Source organism: Phoxinus phoxinus, assembly GCF_949152265.1.
Source record: "Phoxinus phoxinus genome assembly, chromosome: 25".
Lineage (NCBI taxonomy): Eukaryota > Metazoa > Chordata > Actinopteri > Cypriniformes > Leuciscidae > Phoxinus > Phoxinus phoxinus.
Genome location: NC_136900.1, coordinates 9526571 through 9553466, shown reverse-complemented (window position 1 = coordinate 9553466; position 26896 = coordinate 9526571). Strand labels below are relative to the sequence as shown.

Here is a 26896-nt window from a genome sequence, read left to right as displayed (position 1 = left end):
AAATTATTTTTGAGACCAGAAAGATCCAATTCAGAGATGTCAAAATGAATTCATTCCAGCATGTAGAAAGCACTTGTTTATTTGAAATAATTACAGCATTTCTACTAAAATAAAATACACAGTGCAGGTTTATGAATCATTCCAGGACAAACAGTCAGTGTAGTGCTTAAAGCAGTGGCAGGCCTCGATTACGTGAGTCGAAATCAAATATTTTAATGAGCTGCTACACTGACGGATCATTAAGGCTGCATACATTCGATTCTGGGCATAAATAAGCTAAATTATACAAAATATTTCATTCTTACATACAAAAGAAACAAGGGATGCATGTGTGTGCATGGCATCAGTGAGGCACGACGCAAGCTTCCTCGAATCTCTTCAAGTGTTACTCTGAGTTTTTGTAGTTGGTGAAAAGGTTGTATAGCACCCTGAGGGTTGACTTCAGATTCAAGTTCACCACATCTGCAGGACACAAACAACAGAATCTTGAATATGGCAGAAAGGAAAGGGCAGGTACAGTGTCTATTGAGCATCTATGGAGGAACATCTCCATCTAGTGGATAATCTGGCTAACACCATGAACAGGTTCAGACAATGAGCTAGTCTGTTATGATATCTGAAGGTTGTGTTGTGTATATAACGCTGATATAACATTGCTGCCACTGATTTTTCTGGTACCTTCTGGTCGAGCTTTGGGTTTCTGTAATCCACCGTCCTGCATGAGCTCAAAAGCAAATGCGACATTATGCACCTACAAAAAAAAAAAAAAATGTCCATGGCTAGTAATGTTACAAGCATTTCTATTTCTAGCATTCAAAAACTGGTTTAAGTGATTTGTCAGAATGCCATAAGAATTCAAGAACCATCATATAATCAGACTTTAGAAGTCTACATGAAACCATATCAGACTCAATCAGACTTCATGAGACTCAACAACTCCACATTAAACCATATCAGACTCAATCAGACTTCATGAGACTTAACAACTCCACATCAAACCATATCAGACTCAATCAGACTTCATGAGACTTAACAACTCCACATCAAACCATATCAGACTCAATCAGACTTCATGAGACTTAACAACTCCACATTAAACCATATCAGACTCAATCAGACTTCATGAGACTTAACAACTCCACATTAAACCATATCAGACTCAATCAGACTTCATGAGACTTAACAACTCCACATCAAACCATATCAAGACCCAATCAGACTTCATTAACACTATTCATGGTTTGATGTGGACTCGTTGAGTCTGATATGGTGTGATGTGGTCTGAACAGCATTCATGAATCTGATAAGGTTTACTGTTGACTTGTTTAGTCTCATGGGATGAGTATGGTGAGGTTTTATGTAGTCTGATGTGGATTCATAAAGTCTAGCATGGTCTGATAGAGTTTAATTAGGTATTTATCAAACCACATCAGATCCCATCAGACTTCACGAGTCCACATCAGACCACATGAGACACAACAACTCCACATCAAACCATATCAGACTTCATAAATCCCACTTATCTCAAGTGGACTCATTGAGACTGATGTGGTCTGATATGGTGTGATGTCGTCTGAAGAGTGTTCGTGGAATCTGATAAGGTCTGATATGGATGATTGTGGACTTGTTGAGGCTTATGTGGTCTGATATCATGTGAAGTCATTTGATTTGATCTAGTATAGTGTGGTTTGATGTAGTCTGATGCAGTTTAATGAGATATTTAAAAACGAATCAGACCTCATCAAACCGCATCAGACCCTTTCAGTCTAACCAAGCTCCATAAGACTTCATTTCACCCGAACAGAACAAATCAGTCCTCTTCAGTCCACATTAGACCGTCCTACATCACACTTACCTTCTGTTCGAAGCTTTCTGGCGTGAGGTAGAAGTTGTATAGTGGCACAAAGTAATTTTCCAACAGTCCCATCAGCAACACCAGATAGACACCATCTGCAAACTTCACACACACATCAAGAGTTTAGAGAAGGTTTTGATCCATGTGAGAGTTAGTTAACCGATGTTTATACCTGTGATTCCAGCTCCGTCACCTCCAGGTTCAGTTTGTTCAAGTGTTTATTTACAAATGTGATCAGCGACTGAGAAAACAAACATTGAAGGTTAATTTTGGATGATCAGCACCATCACACAGAACTTCTTGTCCCGTCCAGAATGGCTTCTTACAGTTTTCACTACGTTCAGTTTGTCAGGTGCGTGATCCAATAAGGTGTCGAAAGCATCACGTTCTGCAAATGACAAAACAAAGAAACTGTTTGGGACTAATACAAATAGAAAACAGACAAACCAGCAAAGTCCAGCAAAAAACAGCTCTTAGTTTCTACCTCAGGTCGGGTTATTTGTAAATGTAGCTGGTCTAGATGGTTTATAAGCAGATTAGAGCAAGTAAACCACTGTGAACAAGCTACAATGTGCTGAAAAAAATAGTTTGACTTCCTTAAATTTTCCAGCAGGATATGAAAATGTGTGTGAAAATACACACCTGACCTTCCGATCATCATTCTGTTGGAAACAGAAACAGAAAGTCAGCCTCAGATCACACACTCAAATAAAAAAAAGTTTGTTTTTCTTCATGTTATAACCATCTTTCATCACTAGATGGCCACATTGAAGCTGCTTACTCTGTTGTGGTACTTGTGAGTTGTTTGGTCACATGAGCAGTCTGCAGGATTCCCTCTTTTTTCTGAGACAAAAACAAACCTGTGCAATTAGGCTGAAGGCATTTGATATAACGTTCAGTTTCACACTTTAATGAAGTCGTCGCACCTTGACCACGATCACCCGGACGGACACATGCTCAGGTAAGCGGATGGGAGCTGCATAGTACATGGCGAGCGCCAGCAACAGGTACACGATGGACACCAGGCTCTTAGAGTGGATGGCTGAGGAAGAGACAGACATAATCAACAACACATTTCTTTATTTTTGATCATCTATTAAAAGATTATCAAAATTGACCTTATTTACTTTCTTTTGCACAATTCATCAATGCTTAAAGTCCCAGTGAACCGGAAGTTGCAAACGACTTTTCTCCAGTGTTGTGTCGTATTTCCAATTGAAAGGGAATATTGAACCGAGGGCAGGGTTTTACTTTAGCGCTCCTCCTCTCCATCTCTGCTCATAGCAGACTAACGGTTTGAGGGGAGTGCTGAAGCGTTTTTCAACCCAAGCCGTCAAACTGACGTCATCAGAAAAGGAACTACCTTTTCAGATTTTGAATAAAGATTACCGTAATTTATGAAGAGATGGAAACCTGTGACGTTATTCTCTGAGCAGTTCGTGACTCGAATTTATGCGTTTCAATGGCAACACTACCAACGGCGAAATGAATCTGCAGCAGTCAGGTTATGGCTCTTTAAGTTATGTTCATTATTATTGTAATGTTATGTGCAGTGAGACATGAGGTAGTTTGATGCCGTCTCTCGTCACGTTTTGTCGCTCCCTGCTGTACGCTCATGTGTTTCAGATGAGGCGTGGGTTTGGAGATGCTCTGAAGGAAGGGCGGGATCTTATGCGTTAGCTAGCTCGCTATTGCTAGCCTCTCTGAAAGTTGCCTACCCTACCTTTAATATATTTATTTTTAGGTTAACTGTAAAAATGTGTGTCTCTCAGCGCTCACAGTCGACACTCCACTCCGTGTTCCACTCCAGCGGTCTGAGGACTCCATTAACAGCTTCCAGAACCGTCTGCAGTTTCTGCTTCTGTCCGATCTCTGACTGCGTCACCTCCGCCACATTCAGCTTATAACCCGACAGCTTCTCTGAAGGAGGTCACACACATAGAACATCCTCAGTATTAGTACCACACTTAAAACAGTTGGTACCATAAAGGTCTAGAAGTAAAGTGAATCATAAACAAAGTTCTCGTCTTTGTCTTACCAAAAAGTTTCTGCAGCACCTGTCCATCATACAGATCTTCTTCAAGGTCTTTTACGATGATTCGGTCCTCCTCCAGTTCACTGTTGATCCAGTCAATGAGAACCTGAGAGGAAGAGTTCATAAAAAGGTCAGTGAGTAGAATGGTAATTATGAAAATGGGCGTGGCTTAGAAACGTTGCGTCATAAATGACGGAAAATGACGTCAATGGCGGGGAAAGAGTTAATTAACTAGATGTACTTACTATAGCGCTAGGGTTAAGATTAGCAAAAACGAACTTAAAAGAAAATTCTAAATGATGCCTTGGAAACTAACTAAATATGGGTTACAGTTTATTTTAAGGTGTACTTGTTACAGTGTAATTATACAATTAAGTGCTGAGTAATATTAATTAACTAGGATTAGGTTTGGTTTAGGGTTAGTTGCGTGTAATTATGCATAATTTATAGTAATTACTATAGAGACTGCATGTAAGACACTGTAATATAAATGTAGGACATTGTACAATAAAGTGTTACCAAAATATGTTTAAGTTGAAGTACTAAACTGACCAAAACTAAAACTGAAATAAAAATAAATTGAAGATATATAGAAATATAAAGACAAAATGATATAAAAGCACAAAATAAATTACTAAAACTTTTTATAAAAAAAAATAATAATATAAAAATAAAAGCCAATTCAAAATACTACTAAATACTAATATAATATTATATAAATAATAATAAAATAACACTGGCTTGAGGGGTTTGAGGTTATCGCTAAAACTGTAGAGGGCGCTGCATGCTCTCCAAACAGACTTCACTGTCAAGTTTAAAGTCCCATTGGTTATTGTCTTCATTATTGTCCATTTCTGGGAGTTTTTCACATTAACTATTCAGAGATGTTAGAGTAAAAACAGTAAGAAAATGAGTTTTCCACCTTCTGCAGGTCTTTGAAATTGAGGTCTTCTCTGGATGTAGGGTCTAGAATGGTCCTCTCTGCATTTTCCTCTGCAAAAGTCACGGATGAAAGAAGAAACTCTTCAACACTCATAAACACACAGTTTAACAGACGCTTATGTTGGGTCGTCCTCTAGAACGGTCTTGGGTGTGGGGGACTGGGTGACTCAGGGTGAGTAATGTCATGGAGGAAACGAGAAGTGTCCTCCACACCCAACAACACCACCACAACATTAGGCTTTAGGAGGTCAACTTCTTAGTAATGCATTTCTCAAGTGCCAGCTTCATCTAATAAGTTTTCTCTTGAATTTCTTAAAAAGGAGAATAAAAACAGTAAATAGTGTTGCAGCGTTGATGTATTTTTTTAAAGGTCAAAACCTGGAAACAAGCATTTTAGCACTTCCGCTTCTATCATCCTGATGTCATCATGGGTTTTTCTGTGTATGACTTAAAATACATCAATAATACCACAATTGTGATTTTTTTTTTCTCTTAAAGCTTACACTTGTCTTGAAAGAGGTGGTTGCTAACAAGTGGCTAAATGAGACTAGAGAGGGTGTCCGAGACAAACGACATAATAAATATTATATTCATATTATTATCAATATAATATTAAAAGTCAAACTTGTACAGAAACTGAAAGTTGTTGGAAGCTTAGTGATGGTGACATTTAAGTTTCATTTATAGCCTACGGCTGTGTCCTTAATCGCCCCCTATACCCTTAAATAGGGCATAATTCGAGAGGACATTCATTTGTAGTGGTGTCCGAAACCATAGTGGACATTAGAGCACTCATTCAATCACCACAATGGACAGCATTAACACAACCAAGGTACGCTCAACCATAGATATAAAATATATATTTGGTGCTAGCCTACTGCTAGTTTCCATGACAGTTCAAGATAAATATTAAAATATTAAAAAAAATTAAAAACTAGCACACCCTTCTGGCACACTCAGTGTCTGAATTCACTCACTCGTTTTCATTCAGTCCTTCAAGTGAACTATATTAGTGGAGTATAGGGAATAGTGAACGAGGGTACGAGGCGATTTCAGACACAGCTTTTTATTTCTGCCGATTGTATTTCATTAAAGTTGTGTTCATTTCTGAAGTTTACCATGATGAACAAAACGCGAAAGAATCACAATCGTTTGTTGGTCACAGAGCTTATTTTCTGCAATAATCCAAAAATCCTATTGGGTTTTTGTCAGGGGGTTTACAAACATGCGCCATCGCTGCAGCGCTCTTCTCAAAGAACAGTGACCTCTAGTGGAGGAAAGAGACGTTACATTGTGTTTAATGGATGAAAGGAGCGATGGGTTACCGAGCAGTGTGTCCTCGGGGAGCAGCTCCGGGCCGCCGGGCAGGAGCGGGGCGTTGATGGCGTTCTTGCCCTCTTCCTGAAGGTCACTTGCTAAAGAGACAAAAATAATAATAACGCGCCATAAGCACCATATTTTCTGGGATATGTACCTTGGAGTATCATGTAAACACCATAGTACACGAATATAGTAAATATCAAGCTAGGTACCATGGTGCACACAGTTAAGGGTTCAAACTATTTCAATGATATGTGATGGTCAGAACGGCTAATGTCACGAACAGTAACTCGCTGCTGTTTCTACATCGGTAAATCATTGCCATGTCAATTAACTGATTAGTGTGCAGTAATTAATCAGCGGATTCATGAGAGACTCGTTCTCTTCCTCCTTCAGGTAATTACAGTAGGTACATTTATTAAATTAAGCAGTGAACAGCTTCAGTTTCGAGCACTTCCTCTACAACAGAAACATTCATCAGGGTCAAATCCAGACATATCTGATGACATCAGAAAGAGTTCCTCCCGTGTGGATCCACACACACACACACACACACACACACACGCACACACACACACGCACACACACGCACGCACGAGCGCACGTACACTACTGTTCAAACGTTTAGAGACAAAAGCTGCTTTTTACAGAAATTAATAGTTTTATTAAAAAAGGATGCATTAAAAATATTAAAAGTGACTGTAAATACATTTATTATGTTACTAAAAAGTATATTTCAAATAAATGATGTTCTTTTGAACTTTCCATTCATCAAAGAATCCTGAAAAAAAATCCACAAAAATATGAAGCAGCAAAACTATTTTACTGACCATCAATTCATCATATTTGATGATATACTCCATATAAGACTGGAGTAATGATGCTGAAAAATTCATTATCATCAATGATGCTTGATGATAAATTACATTTTAATATTATAATATAGTATATATAATATAGATATTTTCGTTTTTAATTTAGCTAACTTTTTTAAAGTGTTTTTGTCATTTGTAATGGTGTGTATATGCCAATATAGGTTTTATTTCGTTTTGGTTTATTTAGTTGTTGAAACTACAAAAAGTGTTTAATTTTTTTAATATTTAAATTTTTAGTAATTTATCGGCAGTATTTGGCGATGTCACTTTGTAAAGAAACACACTGAACATGTAGGCTAATATATATGTGCATGATGTCACCGTTTTCATAAAACTCAGTAGCACCTCTCTGCAGTAAACGAGATCCAGGGGGCGGAGTTGGATCCAGATCTAAGGGGTGGAGATGGGTAGGTTTAGGGATCAGGGGGTGGAGATGGGTAGGTTTAGGGATCAGGGGGTGGAGATGGGTAGGTTTAGGGGTCGGTTTAGGGATCAGGGGGTGGAGATGGGTAGGTTTAGGGATCAGGGGGTGGAGATGGGTAGGTTTAGGGATCAGGGGGTGGAGATGGGTAGGTTTAGGGATCAGGGGGTGGAGATGGGTAGGTTTAGGGATCAGGGGGTGGAGATGGGTTAGGGTTAGGGATCAGAGGGTTGGAGATGGGTTAGGGTTAGGGGTGGGTTTAGGGATCAGGGGGTGGAGATGGGTAGGTTTAGAGGTGGGTTTAGGGATCAGAGGGGTGGAGATGGGTAGGTTTAGGGATGGGTTTAGGGATCGGGGGTGGAGATTGGTAGGTTTAGGGGTGGGTTTAGGGATCGGGGGTGGAGATTGGTAGGTTTAGGTATATGTAAGCTGGGAGGAGTTAGATCTGGATCAAACTCCTCCCCCTGGATTTCGTGTTCTGCAGTGAGGACCATCTCATTAAAATTCAACGTTGGATTCAATGTTTTTGTAGTTTTCACAGAGACAATAACAGTATCGTTTTCACAAACAAAAAAAGTTTGCAGTTCCAGGCCCCCTAAATGACAATGTCGTGAAAAATGAACTGCCAAAACGCATCCAAAGTTTTCTGTTTTTAGTTGAAGTGTAAACGTCTCCGTGTAAACGTCTCCAAAGAGGCAAAAGCATCCGCCATTCATGTTCTCACAAACACTCACTCACATAAACATCTGAGGTCCACAGGGACAGTTTTGTGTTGGCAGTTCTTCATCTTCACTGCATGATCTCGCGCACAATCTGCATTTCCTGCAAGATTACGCTTCTGCTTATCATCATAATCATGCATTTCTCCTCCGGGGCACATGAAACATGCAGCATGCCTCGTTTTCTTATAGGATTACACTTCCGTCCATGTTACTTACTTACACTTACACACACTCACACTCACACTCTAGGAGCAGATAGATGCTACTTATAATCATAAATGCTAATTTTGTATATTAAATAGGCCTACTATACCATAATAATTACTACCGTATATATATATATTCACCATACATATATTTAGTGTTCAATATATACAAATACATGTATTTCTGTTATTTTTAAATATTTTTGCATTTATAAAAAGTAATGTTAACACATAATTTGTATTTAGATATATGAAATCACGGCAGAACAGATTTCAGGGTTACACAATAAAATAGTGATTTACTAATTGCTCATTTCAATGAACACGTATAAATACTGAATGAGTACTATCAACTAATAAATAACAGCTTAAATATGAATAGTATAAATACTATAATATATTACAGTAATGTTTCAGTGTTTGTTTGCAAAAGTATATATATTCAGAAATAAAGTTTGCATTTTATATTTCATCTTTATCATGTTAATCTAATGTGTTGATGTGAGCACAAATGTAAAATAGTTTAATCAAAATGTATTAAATCACTGCACCATATATATATATATATAATTATTTTTTTAAACATCATAAAAGCCATTTACTACTGCTAACCATAGTGAACATAAATAAACTGTACAAACTTTTATATGAATACTTAAATAACATAGAATACAATAATATAGACTATTTAATGTCAGTGTATGATTGCAAAAGCATTTGTATTCATAAATAGATACATTACATTTAATATTAAATATTTATATTTCCAATGAGATAATGTTAAAACAAAAATTATTTAATTAGACACATGAAACTGCTGCACAAAATAGCCAGTGAACACACACACACACACACCTGCTATCTAAAGTCTACCTTGCTTTCTTCTCTTCGTTCCACACAGTAGACCAGCCATGTCCCGTTAAACAGCGCTGATGTCCCTGCACTGAGTGTGTGTGTGTGCGCGTGTGTGTGTGGGAGGCCGTCAGTGTGGCTACAGCAGTCGTGCTCGCGTCATCACGTGTTATTTCTGTCCCTCTGAAACCCCCACACACACACTCCTGTTTCAATGAGGACGCCAGGCTGCTTACTACACACTAATGAGGGAACGACCACAACTGCACCTGATGGAGAGATCATACACCTCGGATTTATACAATATCGTATTTGCCTTTATTCATTCGTTAATTTTTTTGTCCAACACAATACATCTTTTATAAAACATCCAATTAATATTTCTATAATGGATTACATATTCAAGTTTTTCTGCAACACATGAAATCTTTATGGATCTTCAAAGATTTCCAGATTTTAGACTTGTTATCTAATTAATTTCATTCTACTCTATATTGGATTAGACATTGAAATTTTGCCTGCAGCACATGAAATCTACATGAATCTTTGAAGATTTCCAGATGTAAGATGTGTATTCTATTCTTTTCTATTCTATTAGACATTTAAGCTTTTCTGCAATACATGCAATCTTCATGGATCTTTGAAGATTTCGAGATCTTAGATGTGTGCCGTCTTAATAATTATATTATATTCTACAATGGAATAGATATTTATGTTCACCAAGTTATTTAGATCTTTGATTTGTGTTGTATATTAAATGTGTCAGCAGTTTGTAATTAAATAAAATATCTGATGAACCTCAATATCAGGTTTATTGTTAACCTCAATAAACATTCATTTATTTGTTTATTTATTTTTTGTCAGGAAAGCTTATTGACAGAGAGAGAGCGTGTGTGTGTGTGTGTGTGTGTGTGTGTGTGTGTGTGTGTGTGTGTGTGTGTGTGTGTGTGTGTGTGTGTGTGTGTGTGTGTGTGTGTGTGTGTGTGTGTGTGTGTGTGTGTGTGTGAGTGAGTGAGTGAGTGTGCTCAAATTAATTAGTGAAAAGCTAACCCACATCAGCAACAGCAATAACAACAGACACAACACAACAAACACTTCCCTGAGCAATCAATACACACTGACTGCAGATAGTGTGTGTGTGTGTGTGAGAGAGAGTGAGAGTGAGAGTGTGAGAGAGTGAGTGAGTGAGTGTGACTGTGAGTGAGAGAGAGAGAGAGAGAGAGAGTGTGTGCGCGTGTGTGTGAGTGAGAGAGGGTGTGTGTGAGTGAGAGTGTGTGTGTGTGTGTGTGTGTGTGTGTGTGTGTGTGTGTGTGTGTGTGTGAGTGAGAGTGTGTGTGTGTGTGTGAGTGTGAGAGAGAGAGAGAGAGAGTGTGTGCGCGTGTGTGTGAGTGAGAGAGGGTGTGTGTGCGTGTGTGTGATTGAGAGAGGGTGTGTGTGTGTGTGTGTGTGTGTGTGTGTGTGTGTGTGTGTGTGTGTGTGTGTGTGTGTGTGTGTGTGTGTGCGCGCGCGCCTGGGGAAAGTTATTTATTACAAAGCCGACAGAAATAACAGTCCGGTCAGAGGAATGGAGCGGATGTTAAATATAGCAGCACTTATTAGTGGGATCATTGGGATGCTGGAGAGAGAAAGGGACTCCGAATGAGCAACAGAGTTCAGATGTCAGAGAAAATAAGATTGTGTCATGTCACACACACTTCCTGCATTACACACGGTCCACAGTTAGTCCCCACACACACCCTGTCTGTCATCTGTGCCAGAAAATGACCATGATCTGCTGCCGAACTTATTCCAACCTCAAACCAACACCGTGTCTGCTAGACGACGAGCTTCCCTAAATATTCAGATTAATGCACAACAATATGTTTTTCAATGGCAGATTCTAAACTACGAACCCAAGCTAAATATGAGGATACGCCTTCGTTATATACCATTAACAACTAAGAAGAACAACACACAGCGCTACAGTATATTCATTCAAAACTGTAAAAAAAAAATCATGTTTTTACAAAACAAAAAAGTGGCAGCTGTGGTTACCAATGTATGAATGCAAACATATTTACAGAACAACTCTACATTATACAGTATAAAACTGTCATTTACAAACAATGTTTTTGAAAACAGTGGACACTACTACAATCTGTTTTGTACCTGTAACAAACTGACCACCATAATAACGCAGGTGTAAAAGAGGAAGCCACATGAAGAATCATGAATATGTTCATAACACGCTTTTCCACAGGCAGAAGTATCTACAACTATAACAGGTGCAAAGAGTCATTCATGCAAACACAAAACACCATCATAGTAACACAATAAACATTCATTAAACAACAGAAGATGTAACAAATCCCAAATGTACATAACTGATAACAAAAACTATAAAAGAAACATGATTATTTAAACTAAATACCTTCAAATGTGAAGTGTCACGAAGGGAATTTCAGTTTACAGTTATTATGTTTACCGTAGTAATTATGTTTTTTCTTACTGTGTTTCCCTGTATTTAGTATTTTGCGTTTTTACAACATTTTACTGTTAAAATGACACAAATGTTTTACTACCAAAGTTTGTAATTAAATAAATGATTGTAGTGTCACTCATTTTCACTGGACCTTGTAAATAATCACACATTATACAGTATTTGGCAAAATATGAAAAACATTAACAATAATTATTAAAAAAATTGTGTACTTTTTTTATATTAATATTAATTATAATAATAACTCATGCCGCTTCTCTTTGAAACCATGTTTTGGTTCACCTATTAAGTTTGATAAGCCAATATATGTGTAAACAAACATAATGAAACAGTTAAAGGATAATTCCGGTATTTAACACCTTGAGTCTATATTGTAGTTTGTTTTGGATGAACAAGAGTGGTGGACAAATTTTTTTGACAACTCTCTCAAATTTTTGACTATAATAGAATTGGCCATGGACCCATTTAACATTGGAGTCAATGGGCATGTCCGAAAATGTAATTAAAACAACCTTTAACATTAGTTTTCAAAACTGTGCAATATAGACTCAAGGTGTTAAATACCGGAATTATCCTTTAATAATAAAAGATAATAAAAAATACTGCTAATAAACAAAATGCCACCATTATTTAAAAAAAAATATTACAGCATAATAACTTGAACAGGAGATTTCTCAGAAAATGCATTAAAAGTTTTGAAGAAGAGTAAAACTCACTGGAGTCCATGTTTCTTCAAGAGTTTCAACGAGTCTCAGGATAATGAAAAAATAAAGGCAGGAACAGCCAGAGATCTGTCAGTATCTCTCATACACACACACACACCAACACAACGTGTAACAGCCAGCTCAACATCCTGACACACACACACACACACACAAAAGGGTTTTCTGCTATCAGCTTCTGCACAGAAGGGATGGGAAATGTGTGGATCTGCAGTGTAAAGCTGCTGTCAATCATGACAACTACAAACCCCACTCTTTCTAACAAATGTCCTCTGGGTGGCGCTATAGACGTCAGGCTTACTCATCTCCACAAAACAACATCACTGCTTGAGCAAAGTCACTCATCTGTACGACACTTGACCAGCACACGATCACATTTTCATTCCATTAAAACTTCCATCAAAAATGAGACCAGATTGTATTTCCAAAATATACAAAAATATGATTGTATTTCCTCCCAGTTTTCAAACTACATCCACCAATCAGTACAGGTCTGACTACAGGCAGAACACGCTAACAACCAGCCAAAACGCCCAAAAAACACCTTAACAATGAGCCAGAACACCCTAAAAACCAGCCAGAACACCCTAGCAATCAACCAGAACACCTTAACAACAAGCCAGAAATCATAACAACCATCCAGAACACCTAAGAAACCAGCCAGAATACCATAACAACCATAAAAACAGCCAGAACACCCTAGCAATCAACCAGAACACCTTAACAACAAGCCAGAAATCATAACAACCATCCAGAACACCTAAGAAACCAGCCAGAACACCATAACAACCAGCTAGAACACCCTAAAAAACAGCCAGAACACCCTAGCAATCAACCAGGACACCTTAACAACCAGCCAGAAATCATAACAACCATCCAGAACACCTAAGAAACCAGCCAGAACACCATAACAACCAGCTAGAACACCCTAAAAAACAGCCAGAACACCCTAGCAATCAACCAGAACACCTTAACAACCAGCCAGAAATCATAACAACCATCCAGAACACCCAAGCAACCAGCCAGAACACCCTAGCAATCAGCCAAAACACCCTAGCAATCAGCCAAAACACCCTAGCAACAGCTAAACAACCAGCCGGAAATCTTAACAACCAGCCAGAACACCCTAGCAATCAGCCAAAACACCCTAGCAACACCTAAACAACCAGCCAGCCCAGAAAGCATAACAACCAGCCAGAACACCCTGACAACCAGCCAGAACACCCTGACAACCAGCCAGAACACCCTAGCAATCAGCCAAAATACCCTAGCAATCAGCCAAAATGCCCTAGCAACACCTTAACAATCAGCCAGAAATCCTAACAACCATCCAGAACACCCAAACAATCAGCTAAAACGCCCTAGCAACACCTTAACCAGTCAGAAATCATAACAAGCATCCAGAACACCCTAACAATCAGCAAAAAACCCTAGCAACCAGCCAACCAGCCTAGCATTAGCCACATCCTGACAGCCATCCAGAACACCCAAACAACAAGCAAGAACAAGAACCATCTAGAACACCCAAACAACCAGCCAGAACACCCTGACAACCAGCCAGCACACCCTAGCAACACCTAAACAACCAACCATAAATCATAACCATCCAGAATACCCTAAAAATAATCCAAAACACCCTAGCAACCAGCCAAACCACATTAGCAACATCCTGACAACCATCCAGAACACCCAAGCAACTGGCTATAACACCCTAGCAACACCCTGCCATTCAGAAGACTATAGCAACCACTTAGCAAGGCAGTCGCTTCAAATTTCTAAACTATTTTCAAACTTCCCAAAACAAAGCTCTAAACAAAGAGTCACTAAAGAGCCTTTAACACATTGTGTAACTCATGCGTGACTAACTGAAGGTTAAAACAGTACAAAAAAACTATTTAAAACAGCTCTTGTCTCTGTCATTCCTGCCTTTGTGTCTCATTAAGGAACAAACAAACACACACACACTTTACTGAGCAGCTGCAGCTGTTCACACAGATGGAGCCTGGAAGGGTGAGTTTGATCTTAAACTGTACAAAATCACAAATCTAAAAAGCATAGACAGAGATTTTTAACTCTTGAGAATTTGAAAGGGGAAATACAATATAACTAACTAGAAATACAAAGCAAACTGCTTCACAGTTATCTGAATAACCTTGAGCTCCTGACCTGGCTATTTCTGTCCCAGACAACAACACTGTGGATGAAGTTATGCTGATATAAAAATAGTAAATACCATACATTTTTTTACAAAACTAGGATTATATACAATTAGGCTACTCATAATAGTCCGGTAGAAATATCTATTATATAGGCCTTTTAATTCAATTAATTATTATTTTAAATATATACATAGGCTATTTTAACATAAATAAGTGGTTAAACATCCCGCAGTGAATCATTTTCATATTGATCAGGCGCAGCACCATGGACAGAGATCAAATCAATGACTGCAGTATTTTCTCCTTTCTTTTGTTAACAGTAACAATATCCAAAAAATATTACCTTCTTTCAGCTTTTTTTTCCGAGACAGCGTTCCTCCCAGTTTTCCCAGCAGCGACTCATCCTTCTTCATCTTGCCCGGCTGGCCGGTCGCTCTCGTCGGATTGGCGGCCATCTGATCCTCGGCTTCTGTCACAGAACCGGAGAAGTGAGAAGAATGGAAATTAGTATTGTCTATGAGGGGCGGGGCGTAGTGGCCTGAAAGTGGGGTTACTTACGACGCGATAAAATACTTATTTCATTATTTCAATTCTTTACCATGTGATTTCAATTCAATAGTTACTAAAAACCACTCGGTGTCATTTTTCATGTGCAAAATATTATCTAGATCGGCGCTAAAGATAGACGGCGATGTCACGTGGTATCTGTTACTTTTCTCATCGCTGATCAAGATAGTCAGCTTACACAAAATTATTATTATCTTACAGTTTTTTGAGAATAATTGATTTGTCTGTGTTTGTTTATCGAGTATTAATACTGTAATAATTAATTACAATACGAATTAATAGACCTTAGTCAGGGCAACGCCATATTTAATGTTTGACATGAATGAAAAGGTTGTGAGCGATAGAAATAGTGTTTTCAATAGATTGTTCTACATATCAGTTGTTCAGCTGACAAAACATATGTACAAAATCCATTCAGTAGACAAAAACTGCCTAAAACTGTTTGAAAGTTGTGAGTTTTGAAAATAACGTGGTCTAACTGTAAGACTAAGTATAGCCTACTCCTCACAGCCTCATTCACGTAAAATTCAATATGGATCTGCTTTGACTGAATAGATATACATTTAGGTGATCATACCGATATCGAAAATACAAATATCGCCAATAAAACAGAAAAGGTAAATGCTGTTCGACTGAGGATTCTGGCCAATCGGCGCCCCCTACCGGACAACTATTCTTAATGTTAATTTTTTTTTACCTTGTAACATTTGCCACCCAGTGGATTTGTAAATGCATCACATGCCATGCATCATGAATAATAGAACAGCAAACCACTGAAAAAATATATGATTACGTAAGGGTCGCGTTATCTCTAATACCAGAATACTTAAATACAAAATCAGAAAGAATTAACATATAAAACCATATGCTACTCACTGTTTTCTCTGGGTGTGGTGAAGAATTTAGCACACACAAAAAGCAGATAATAATTTAAGAGATATAGCATTAAAAAATGAAATATGACCAAACTGTCACTCCTGATATACTTTTGAGAGTCAGTCAGTCATGGAAAAGTGTAATAAACATGATTCTGTCTTCTTGAGACACACTTATAGTCAGACAGATAGAAACTAAACGCAACACAACACATGTCTGCCTAGCTATCCAAGACGTAGAAGCTAATCATAATTATTAACCCAAGTTCATCTACGCTTTTATCCAAAGCAACTAACAAATGAGGAATACAGCAAGCAATTTATAATTCATTATTCTAAATGTATAGCAATTATAATTCGCTTGCATCCCCAAATGGAGGTTGTCAGATTTAGCTCTCTTCTGACCAGACAAAACCTACACACACACACACACACACACACACACTATGGTACCAACAAAGGTTTATTTTGGTTTATCAGGTTTATTTTGAATGCCATACAAAATGTAACATTTAAAAAAAGGACAAAAAATTAAAAGCCATGATTTTCCATAACTGCACATCAAAACGCAGGTTGTTCAATGTTCAAGAGGCTTCCATCAGCTTTCTGAAACTGCACAAACACACACTGTAATTCATCTATTCATGCAAGTACATTAAAGCATCAGAAAGTCCACAGAATGCATATATGTGACCATATATGAACGTAGACCTGTTTCGATGACCATAAGTGATATATGTTTTGTAAATCCACTCATTTACAAGCTCTAATATTTGAGTGAACTTCGGTGTCAGTACCTGTGCACCGCAGCAGACCCCAGCGCTTCTGCAGCCTCTGTCTCTGCTTTTCTATCATCTGAACGTCTTCAGGTTTGGGGGCCCCCACGACCCCGAGCGGGGGAACAGGGGCCCCAGAGAGGCCAGCGACCGTAACCTCCACCAGATCTTTGTCATAGCCCTGCAGACGTGCATATATTGTGATTCACTGGTAGCAAGCGGCATTAAGACACACACATATACTGTAGCTTTACCAGACATGGCTTAACCACTATGCCATGTTTAGTGTTGAAACCCAACAAAATGATAAGATGACATATAACTAAAAATCCAGCTATTAAAAATGTTCTATATGTTTATTGTACAGGCAAAAAATCTCATACAGAAGTCATACACAAGTCATATACAGAAGTATACACAAAAGAAAACACACCAAATAAATAAATACATATTTAAAATAAATACATAATTGAATTCACTTATTTATTTTAAATATTTAAAACGTATTTATTTATTGAAAAATGTATTTTAATATTTAAGTTTATTTTTAAATTTAAAACAAATAAATACGTAAATAAATACATTTTAAATAAATAAAGGAATAGTTATTTACCGTATGTATTTTAAATTAGAAATGTATTTATTTGTTTTTAATTAAAAAACAAACACATTTTAAAATCAAATTTAAATTTAATTGAAAATAAATAAATTGTATTTATTTTAATGTATTTATTTAAAAACGCATTTGTTTGTTTTAAAAGTTTTTTATTTATTTAAATTTTTAAAAAATATATACATTTCCATTTAAATGAATACATTTAAAGCAAATACATTTAAAATGAACTTAAAATAAATAAACTATATTCAGTTATTTATTTGAAATGTATTTATGTATTATGTATTTATTAGTTTTAAAAGTATTTATTTGTTTTAAATGTAAAAATATATATAACATTTCATTCAAAACAATTAGATTTAAAATAAATGCTTTTAAAAAAAAATCATTTTTAAATAAATACATTTAAAACAATTCAATAAATACATTTAATGCAAATAAATACTTAGTGTTTTGGGCCTCTAAAAAAAATCACACACACAGAACCTGACCTGCAGTAGAGCGAGTGTCCGGCCCTGTGCCACACCCTGAAGTAGACAGGTCAGCTGACCCCAGACTGGAGCCAAATGAGTCTTTACTCCACTTTCTCCCACAACCCCCAGCACCAGCCCGGGGTTAAACTCATACGCCAGGGGGAGGATCAGGCCCAGAACCGCCTGCATGAAACCTGCCGTGAAGCTCTCGCCCTGCAGACAAGCAGGAAGAGGAAGTGACTTCATAGAAACAAGACGAAATCTGAGACAATATCAGGTGTGATCACGCACCTCTCTCAGACACAAGGACAAACGGTTCACACACTTCTCTTCGATTTCTTCAGCGCGGATCTGGACTAGAAACACCTTCCTGAGGAGAGAGGACAGCTGGGCATTCAATTTCTAAATAACTGACCAAATTATTTCTAACATACTCGATGATGGATGGATGGATGGATGGATGGATGGATATAACTGACTTACCCATCATTAGTAATGACTGGTATATTCTCATCTCCAATAAAAACAACCATAACCCTCAAAAATCAAAAACACAAGCACTGAATTTAATATCACATAACAGGTGAAGGTGATTTTTAAAAAAAGAATTCTTCTGTAAGTCTAAGAAGTGTTGTACCGTTCAGCAAGGCCGATTAGTGCGTGTTGAAAAGCACAGCGTACGGACACACTCGAGTCACACACCACGACGCATCCGTTACACACCTGATGAAGTTACAGTCCGTTACCAAACACTGCCTACAAAAACAACCCCCAGACCCCTCCGGTATCACTTCCTCACCTCTTTATTCATCATCTGGTCAAGAACTGAAATTACATTTCCAAGAGGCTGGAGGATGTTTTGGTCCGTGACTTCTTGGAAATGTTTATCCCTAGAATTGACAAAAAAAAAATGCGTTACAACACGCCCTAAAAGAGTAACACCAGGTTTTCTGATCTGATAGTATTTTACCAACCGGATACTTTGTACTTCTTTAGTGGTACTTTGGGAAACGTCCTGCAAACGCTGGCAGCCGTCAGGCAGTGAGACCTCCACACCAGGAGGGGGCGCTAGGACAGTTCGCACACATGCTGATGTCCTGGCTAAAGGTTCTGGCCACACAATATCCTGCGTCTTCTTCTCTGTATTGGACTCTGATGCAGATTTTTCAGCCTCTTTTGTTGCGCCGTTCTTCTCGTCCAGTCTGGGCCGCTTTGTGCTCGTTTCTGAATGAGCCTCTTTAAGAACAGGACAGATACAAATCATCTAATTTAATATACCGCACCATTCAAAAGTTCGGTTTTTTCGACAAGAAATGAATACTTTTAAGATCCGTTCACAGCAAGAATGATCACAAAAACGCACATTATCAATCCATTATCGTAGGCATCACAATTATTTTCAACATTGATAATAATCAGAAACGTTTCTTGAGCATCAAATCATCATATTAGAAACATTTCTAAAGGATCATGTGACACTGAAGACTGGAGTAATGATGCTGTAAATCCAGCTTTGCATTGTCACTACGTCTTTCGTCTTACTACTGGAGAAGTACCACCATTTTACTTACCGGTAATAATAAACACATTTCCTTTAAAGTGAAAGGAAAATGGCAATTTCATATTTGAGTAAAGGTTCAGGTGAGTAAACAAGCACTAACCTATGTGTTTAAAACCGCTCCAGTATGATGATTGTGCTTTGCGGACATTTTGAATAGACTCCAGTGCGCTGAGAAAGAACACACAACATATAACTCCAGCTTTCAGTGATGAGTAATTTGTTTGTCCATGTTAAATATGGTTACACTTTACTTTAAGGTGTGCGTTACACTGTAATTATACATTTAAGTACTGAGTCATATTAAAGGGGTGGTATAATGCCCTTTTCACAAGATGTCAAATAAGTCTCTGATGTCCCCAGTGTGTGTGTGTGTGGGTGTGGGTGTAGTTTTAGCTCAAAATACCCCACAGATATTTGTATATAGCATTTTAAAGTTGTCCCTTTTTGTGGGTGAGCAAAAACACATCGTTTTGTGTCTGTCCCTTTAAATGCAAATGAGCTGCTGCTCCCGGCACAGGGGGCGGAGCTTCAACAGCTTGTGTCCTTTTACCACACACACATGCACGGAAAATGTCAATAACTTTTAGCCTTTTATGTTCAAACGGAGTCAGAAAGATGGAGAGACTCAAGAAGTGACAACATGTAGAAGCAACAGGACATTTCTGAATGGTTAGTTGATGACTATGTAGCTTATGTGTAGTTATCTTCTAGTCATTGATTAGCATATTCTGTCATGATAATCTATAAATCGTGTCCCGGGGGCGGGGTTTATGTAAATTTTTGGTTAAGTGATGTCACCAATCCGGGAGAAATGTCGTGTAGTCCCGACCAGCCGTTTGTTGTAGTCCTTAAAAATACATTTCTTTAAAAGCAAATATCTCCCTTTGCTTTGAACTGAGCGTTGTAACTTTGCAGATGTTGTTTATGATCAAACAGCAACATTACACACTAACTAAAGTTAGAAAAGTGAAATCATAATCAACCACACCTTTAAGTAACTACATGTACTTACTATAGAGTTAGGACTAGGGTTTGGTTTGGTTTAGTTGCATGTAATTATGCATAATTTATAGTTATTATGACCACAGTAACTACATGTAACGTGTAACAATGACACTGTAAAATATAGTGATATCAAATGTTGCAAATTACAACCAATCAGGATGCATTCAATGTTTAACATATGCGGGCGGGACTTTAGAAGTAAGTACCAAGTACACTTCAACCAATTAAAAGCACTCGCCGCTTGATTGACAGCTCAATTCACCTCTCACAAGCGGCTCCGAGCCCTGACAGCCGCGGGGCCGGATCTCCAAGAAGCGACTGGACGGTTTGGCACACCGATTGGGCCAGGCAAGTCAGGTTGTACCCTCCCTAAACACGATCGAAAGAAACCAAGAGAAATCAAACATGCAATCTGAACATAAAACTGAAGAGAACGGGTATTTAAAATGAAATGAATCCAGGTTTTGTTTGAAAATGACACTTGACCTCCAGGACGACGCACATCTTGCCTGCAGCCAAAGGCATCAACAGTTGGGTGAGGTGGGCAAAGATCTCAGGAGAAGCACACATTTCACCCTAAAACAGAAAAGACAACATTGTCAACTGATATCATCCCATACGGCCCATGAAATAGGGCTGAAACGTTGGAGAACAGCCTGATAGATGGACTAAACACGATCCTGAAAGGAAACTAACAGTTAAAGTCCCCCTGTAGTCCATTAAAACTAATCTATGAACACCAAAATGACAAATAATGTTTTGTTTTTTTCATGGGAAAAAAATTCTACAGGCCTTAAAATAGCTTGAATTGAACTCTACACCCATGCCTCATTTAGTATACGCGGTTCTATGAATATGCAAATGAGCCCCGCCTCCACTCACTCACTCAGCTCAGAGATCCACTCGTTGACGATCACACGTTGACCTGATTGGTTACAAGGTAGTTTGTGACGTCAGAAACACCAGCGATTTCAAACCGTGAATTTGAGACTGTCTCTGGTTCACTGCGGTTTTAAGGAGGAAATACTCAGCAATGCTGTCGACTTATGAATTTATATGGTTCGTCTTAAAGCATATTAAAACACCACATAGACACATAAACAACATTAAAAGCTTGATTTTCACCACAGGGGGTGACTTTATGGAGCTCACCTCGGCTCGGACAATCCCAAACTTAAAAAAAGTCTCTTACTTCTGGATCCCCAATGGCTGAATCAAAACCAGCAGACACCAAAACCAGCTCTGGATCAAACTGAAAGAGAAACATCTTAGAAACAACAAAAATGGTCCAATAGCCCAACATTATTACAAAATTACATTAAAAGTCATACACAGTAAATCATGGGCTAATTTTCATTTTTGGGTGAACTGTCCCTTTAAGTCCCATTCACAACCAGAACAATAACTATAAAGATAACTATGGCAATAAGAATATTAGCATTACCACCAACACACATTATTGTTCTGTGTATGTTTTTGTTGTGGATATACTGCAGTTTTGTCATCTGCCTCTTTAAATGCTTGAGTATATTAAAGCAGGATGGATTCTGATTGGCTGTCAATGTTTTAATCAAACTATATTGTAATAGTTGTCGTTGGTGGAGTGAACGCTCTTGCGATGGGTACCTCGTATGCGGCAGGTAGAAGAACATGGAAGAAGGCAGCGAGATAGTCACTGTCCGTCATGCCCACCTGCACAAAACAAAGCACAGAAACCGTGTGCATCACGAATCTGGCAAACAATCCTTCTCAAATTTCAGGTTGTTCAAAAGTGCATTTGATTGGCATGCACTGCTGTTATGAAATACAGTTCACTCATGACGAGCTTGATTTCTGAGCAATGGTTCAGTGGTGTGTTTGTTTGCCTTGTTCCAGGGGAGGTTAATGTTGAAACCGGATCCTTTGCCTTTCCCGACGCTTGTATAGTCCGACTCTGGGAGATTGGGCCAGAAGGTCTGACGCTCATAACGATGCCAGGAAAAATAAAGCACGCTAGGGTAAAAGAGAAATCCTTTAATGCTCGTACTCGGGGAAAGATTGTGATATCTGCATAAACGATTCCTCAAATTGTGCAAGATGTTGAGGAGAGGTATGCTATTATTTTCATCTGGTGGATAATAAAACAGATGGGGAAAATGTAAATAATTTAAATTTACAAATATAATGATATAAAATAAAATACATTTAATTAAAAGTAAAAACTTAAAAAATAAAATAAAACAAAAGAAAAAGAATAATAAAATTAAATTAAATGATATAAAATTAAATTAAATATAAAATTAAATTAAAAACAAATTTTAAACACATGAGGAAAATGTAAATAATTTATAAAATAAAAATAGAATAAAAAAATAAAATAAAAAAAAAGGTATAAAATTAATTTAATTTAATCAAATTAAAAGAAAATAAAATAAAGAATAATTAAATAAAAAAATAAAATGATATAAAATTGAATTAATTAAATTATATATAAAAAACAGATGGGGGAAATGTAGATAATTAAAATTATTTATTTAAAATAAAATTAAAATAAAATAAAATTGCTCGGGCAAAGAAAATGTAAACATCTAGTTAGTAAATGATATTGTCCATCAGACGCGAGATGGACTCACCTTGGGTCCTCCTCAAAGCAGTACTGAACACCTTGTCCATGATGGACGTCCCAGTCCACAATCAAAACCCTGGGAGAAAAAAACACAAGCTCAAACTCATCTGTATGATATATGGAAAATCTTCCGCAGAATCCTCCATCTGCAACAGCAGCAGTTTAGTTCTCCTTCAGGGAGTATTAATGACCGTAACACTGGTCACCTGTTCAGGCTGTAGCTCTTCCTAGCATAAAGAGCCGCGATGGCCACGTTATTAAACACACAGAAGCCGTTTGCAGCAGAGCGCTGACTGTGGTGTCCTGGAGGCCTGAGGGAAGCAAACCAGAATTCATTATTAAAAACTAGAGATCGACATATTTTGTGTTGTTTATGACCAATACGAATACAAATTATTTTTATGTTTAAGTGTTCAATAACTAACACGCAGAAGTGTTGATTAGCTAATAAATGTATTATTAAATTAAAGTCAGTACATTAATGTATAACATTTATTATTAAATTAAAATATGACCTTTACATTTTTGTAAATATAATTAATATTTAATATGAAGATAATTAAACATTAATGATGATAATAATAAATGCAATTAATAGCATTAAACTAAACATTATAATACTTTAGAATGAAATTTATTTAATAATAAAAAATATATAAATATGAATAATATTTAAAATGAACAATTAAATAGTATTATTAATAATAATAATAATTAAATGTATTATTAAATTACAAAAATTAAAATGCTACATTTAAAATGTAGTATATATTACTAATATTTAATATTAAATAATTACTGTTAATAATAGTAATAATAGTATAAATAATGTATTAAATTTAAAAATATATATTTAATTATTAGATTTATACATTAAAACATGAATTATTAATGTTGTTAATAGTAACAATAACAATTATTTTTATATTATTAATGTTTAATATGAACAATTAAGCATTGTCAATAATAATAATAATAATAAATTAAACATTCAATTTAAATATTTTGTTTATACATTATTTATATTGTATATACTAACAATAACAACAATAATTCATAATTAAATGTAATATAAAATTTAAATATTATTAATATTAATAATACTTACTATTAACAATTAAATAAAGCTAATAATGATAATTAAATGTATAATTGCATTAAAAACTAGTTACATTTGATCAATATTGTTAATAATAATACAAATAAAAATGTATTGTTTAAGTTTCAGTTTCGTTTTAATTTAGTTTCAGACAAACAGGGAGTCCTGCCTCAAACTCTCAGCACTGGCAGAGCAACTATACAGTTATAATATACAGTGTTTATTGGTAAAGATAACACACGGTTTCCGATATCATGAAAGCAGTGCTGTTGGATGTGTGCTCACCTGACCAGCGCCATGCCGTTCCTGACCTCTCTCTTCATGACACTGTCCACCAGCTGCAGCGTAGCGCCCACCGCCAGCTTAGCACAGCGATAGATGTTCTGCAGTCACATGACAGGCTGCGTCAGACAGCGTTTGCACTCATCTCAACCCGACAAGCGTGAACGATCAGGACGTACCTGGTGGAAATAGACGTCGCTGTACTTCTTGGAAAACGCCTTCAGCTCTTCCACGGTCATTTTCGGAGTCTGTTTGACGGCCTCCAGATATTCCTCACTGCATTGAAAACAGGGATTATGCACCGACATGAACATTTTAGCCGATACCGATAATTCTTTATGTTTGAAAGACGATATATTAGCCGATAAATCTAAATATAATATTTGAGAGCCTGATTACAAAAAAAAGGTCTCATCATTAAAAGCCATGAGCCAAGCACACACTTATAATGTTCTCATTATTATTTGAAGTAGTTTATATGACAGACTTGTGCTTCCTGTAACTATTATCTTCCTTTTTTGAAGGGATTCCAATCATATTTCAAGCAATCCAAAAGCATCATGGTGAACAGTGCGCATCTGAAGAGTCTCAGCTGAAGGACATATAATATATCGGTTATAATATATCGGCCAAATTTTATTATTGGGCCGATAACATTCAAAATGATATCAGCCGATACCGATATGGTGAAAAACCAAAAAAATTGAAATGGTATGGGAATAGAAACTGGCCTGGTTTAAGGTCATGTGCCGAAAGTCCACCAACCTGTGCGCGAGTAAGATCTCCTGCTCGGTGGCCTGGCGGACCGGCACTTGTGTGCATCTCTGTGCCACGCCGTGTGTCTTGAGCGCTTCATACGACACGGTCAAACGCTCGGGCACCTCGATCTCACACACTGGACTGGACAGAGAAACGGCCATTAGATTTCAATCATGACAACTCTCATAATAGTTTTAGCATCCTATTAAATATGGCAATGTTAATGTATTCGGTCTTGTTGGACTAGATGTGCTACACTGCTGCTGATGCAGAGCAAGTATGGACTTGTTACTGCTAATAGATACACAGAAACGATATTATGGATATTAAAAGATATTAAAAGATATTATGCTGCTGCATACATAGACATACATAAATCACGTAGTAGATCTGGGGAGGTGGAGGGGTTCAGAGGAACAGACTTCTTAAATGAACCAGACTATTTAAATGTTGAGTAAGCGATCTCATTGGCTGCAGGATCAGCAGAGGCCAATCAGCATGTACTATACAGTAATGATGTGATTGCTTAGAGATTGCATGTAAAGGACCGATTAGTTGGCGCCCTCTAGAGTTTCATGACTGAACTAGATATTTAGGTAAAAACAGACCATGTTTATTATCCATTGAGAAGACTTTTGGCATATGAACTGACAGTGCAGTTATTGAATTGCCAAATATCGACAGATTAAACAGTCTATCACTATCAACAATGTAATTATTCCCAGTAATAAACTATTTAGTGATACCACTATCAATCACACCAATTTTTTTTATTGACTTCAAACTGCAATTATTACTGTTTTCTAAGTGGTTGCAATACTAAAAAGTAAAAACACATAGTATACTTCTTACTAATCTTTTTTTTAATATATATATATATATATATCCATATATATATATATATAATTGTTTTTACCATGTTAGTATTAGAAACTACAATGTTTACTATTACTACTATTATTTCAGTTCACAGATGTAAATTATGATCATTTTGACACGTAAGGAATGATAGATTAAATCAAATCCCTTACAAAAAGAACCACGGTCGGTGTGTGTGTGTGTGTGTGTGCGTGTATTGACGGGATCAGGTAACGGTAGTAAGTTCTGTTACTTTAACTTTACCATCATACAAGATGATTCCAATATTTATGTAACCATGGTATTTGCAATGCATATAACTGTGAGGTGCTTCATTGAACGCTATGGTACTATATCATGAAATGAATAGTATAACATGACACTTTTGGAAGTGATACGATGACTTACTCTGTCCAGAGGAGTTTATAACGAGTCATCTCCTCATCGAAGATCAGTGCGCTTCCTGACGCCATTAAAACACTCTGCTCTAGATGATGTTAATAAAAATAACTGATTAAAAACTGTATATCATCAGTGTGATTAATAATATTATTCACTCGTGAGGAAGCAGGCGTGCTTCCTATCAAAGCAAAGTCCATCAGTTACTACTTTTTCTTCGCTGTATGAAACGGCGCGCGCGTGTTGAATTACCGCCCCCTACAGGATTATACATTCAATAACAATATGAGAAACGGGTTATAAAAGACATTTAGCATTAAAAATGGTGATTTTTTTTAAAGTTATAAACAAACTGCTCTGTATGCTACACTTAAAATGAATCTACACGTGCATATCTTTCTTACTGACCATTTGCTTTGATTTTTTTTCTTTG

General features: G+C 37.0%; 2 protein-coding genes across 3 annotated transcripts; both read right to left on the bottom strand.

The window, feature by feature from the left end:
• Nucleotides 1-46: 46 nt before the first annotated feature.
• On the bottom strand, nt 47-16116 carry parvb (parvin, beta). 2 transcript variants are annotated; one of them, XM_079604033.1, is made up of 14 exons: nt 16032-16116; nt 14932-15057; nt 6158-6247; nt 4813-4883; nt 3894-3996; nt 3635-3775; nt 2782-2897; nt 2637-2698; nt 2498-2517; nt 2182-2243; nt 2028-2096; nt 1856-1957; nt 679-751; nt 47-462 (listed from the first exon to the last, which is right to left on the bottom strand). In XM_079604033.1, exons 1-14 carry the CDS (start codon nt 16099-16101, stop codon nt 386-388), a joined length of 1182 nt encoding a protein of 393 aa, XP_079460159.1. In that variant the 5' UTR covers nt 16102-16116; the 3' UTR covers nt 47-385. The 2 variants fall into 2 exon arrangements, with proteins under 2 accessions (XP_079460159.1, XP_079460160.1); XM_079604034.1 differs by lacking the exons at nt 14932-15057; nt 16032-16116 and adding an exon at nt 9250-9350.
• A 360-nt stretch (nt 16117-16476) lies between these two features.
• LOC306993881 (polyamine deacetylase HDAC10-like) lies at nt 16477-26685 on the bottom strand. Its single transcript, XM_079604031.1, has 20 exons — nt 26473-26685; nt 25213-25347; nt 24627-24723; nt 24451-24548; nt 23273-23377; nt 23074-23142; nt 22327-22453; nt 22088-22153; nt 21654-21713; nt 20948-21037; nt 20724-20830; nt 19557-19624; nt 18870-19131; nt 18695-18785; nt 18533-18618; nt 18379-18432; nt 18187-18265; nt 17914-18108; nt 16828-16987; nt 16477-16642 (listed from the first exon to the last, which is right to left on the bottom strand). Exons 1-20 carry the CDS (start codon nt 26535-26537, stop codon nt 16629-16631), a joined length of 2028 nt encoding a protein of 675 aa, XP_079460157.1. The 5' UTR covers nt 26538-26685; the 3' UTR covers nt 16477-16628.
• Nucleotides 26686-26896: the final 211 nt, after the last annotated feature.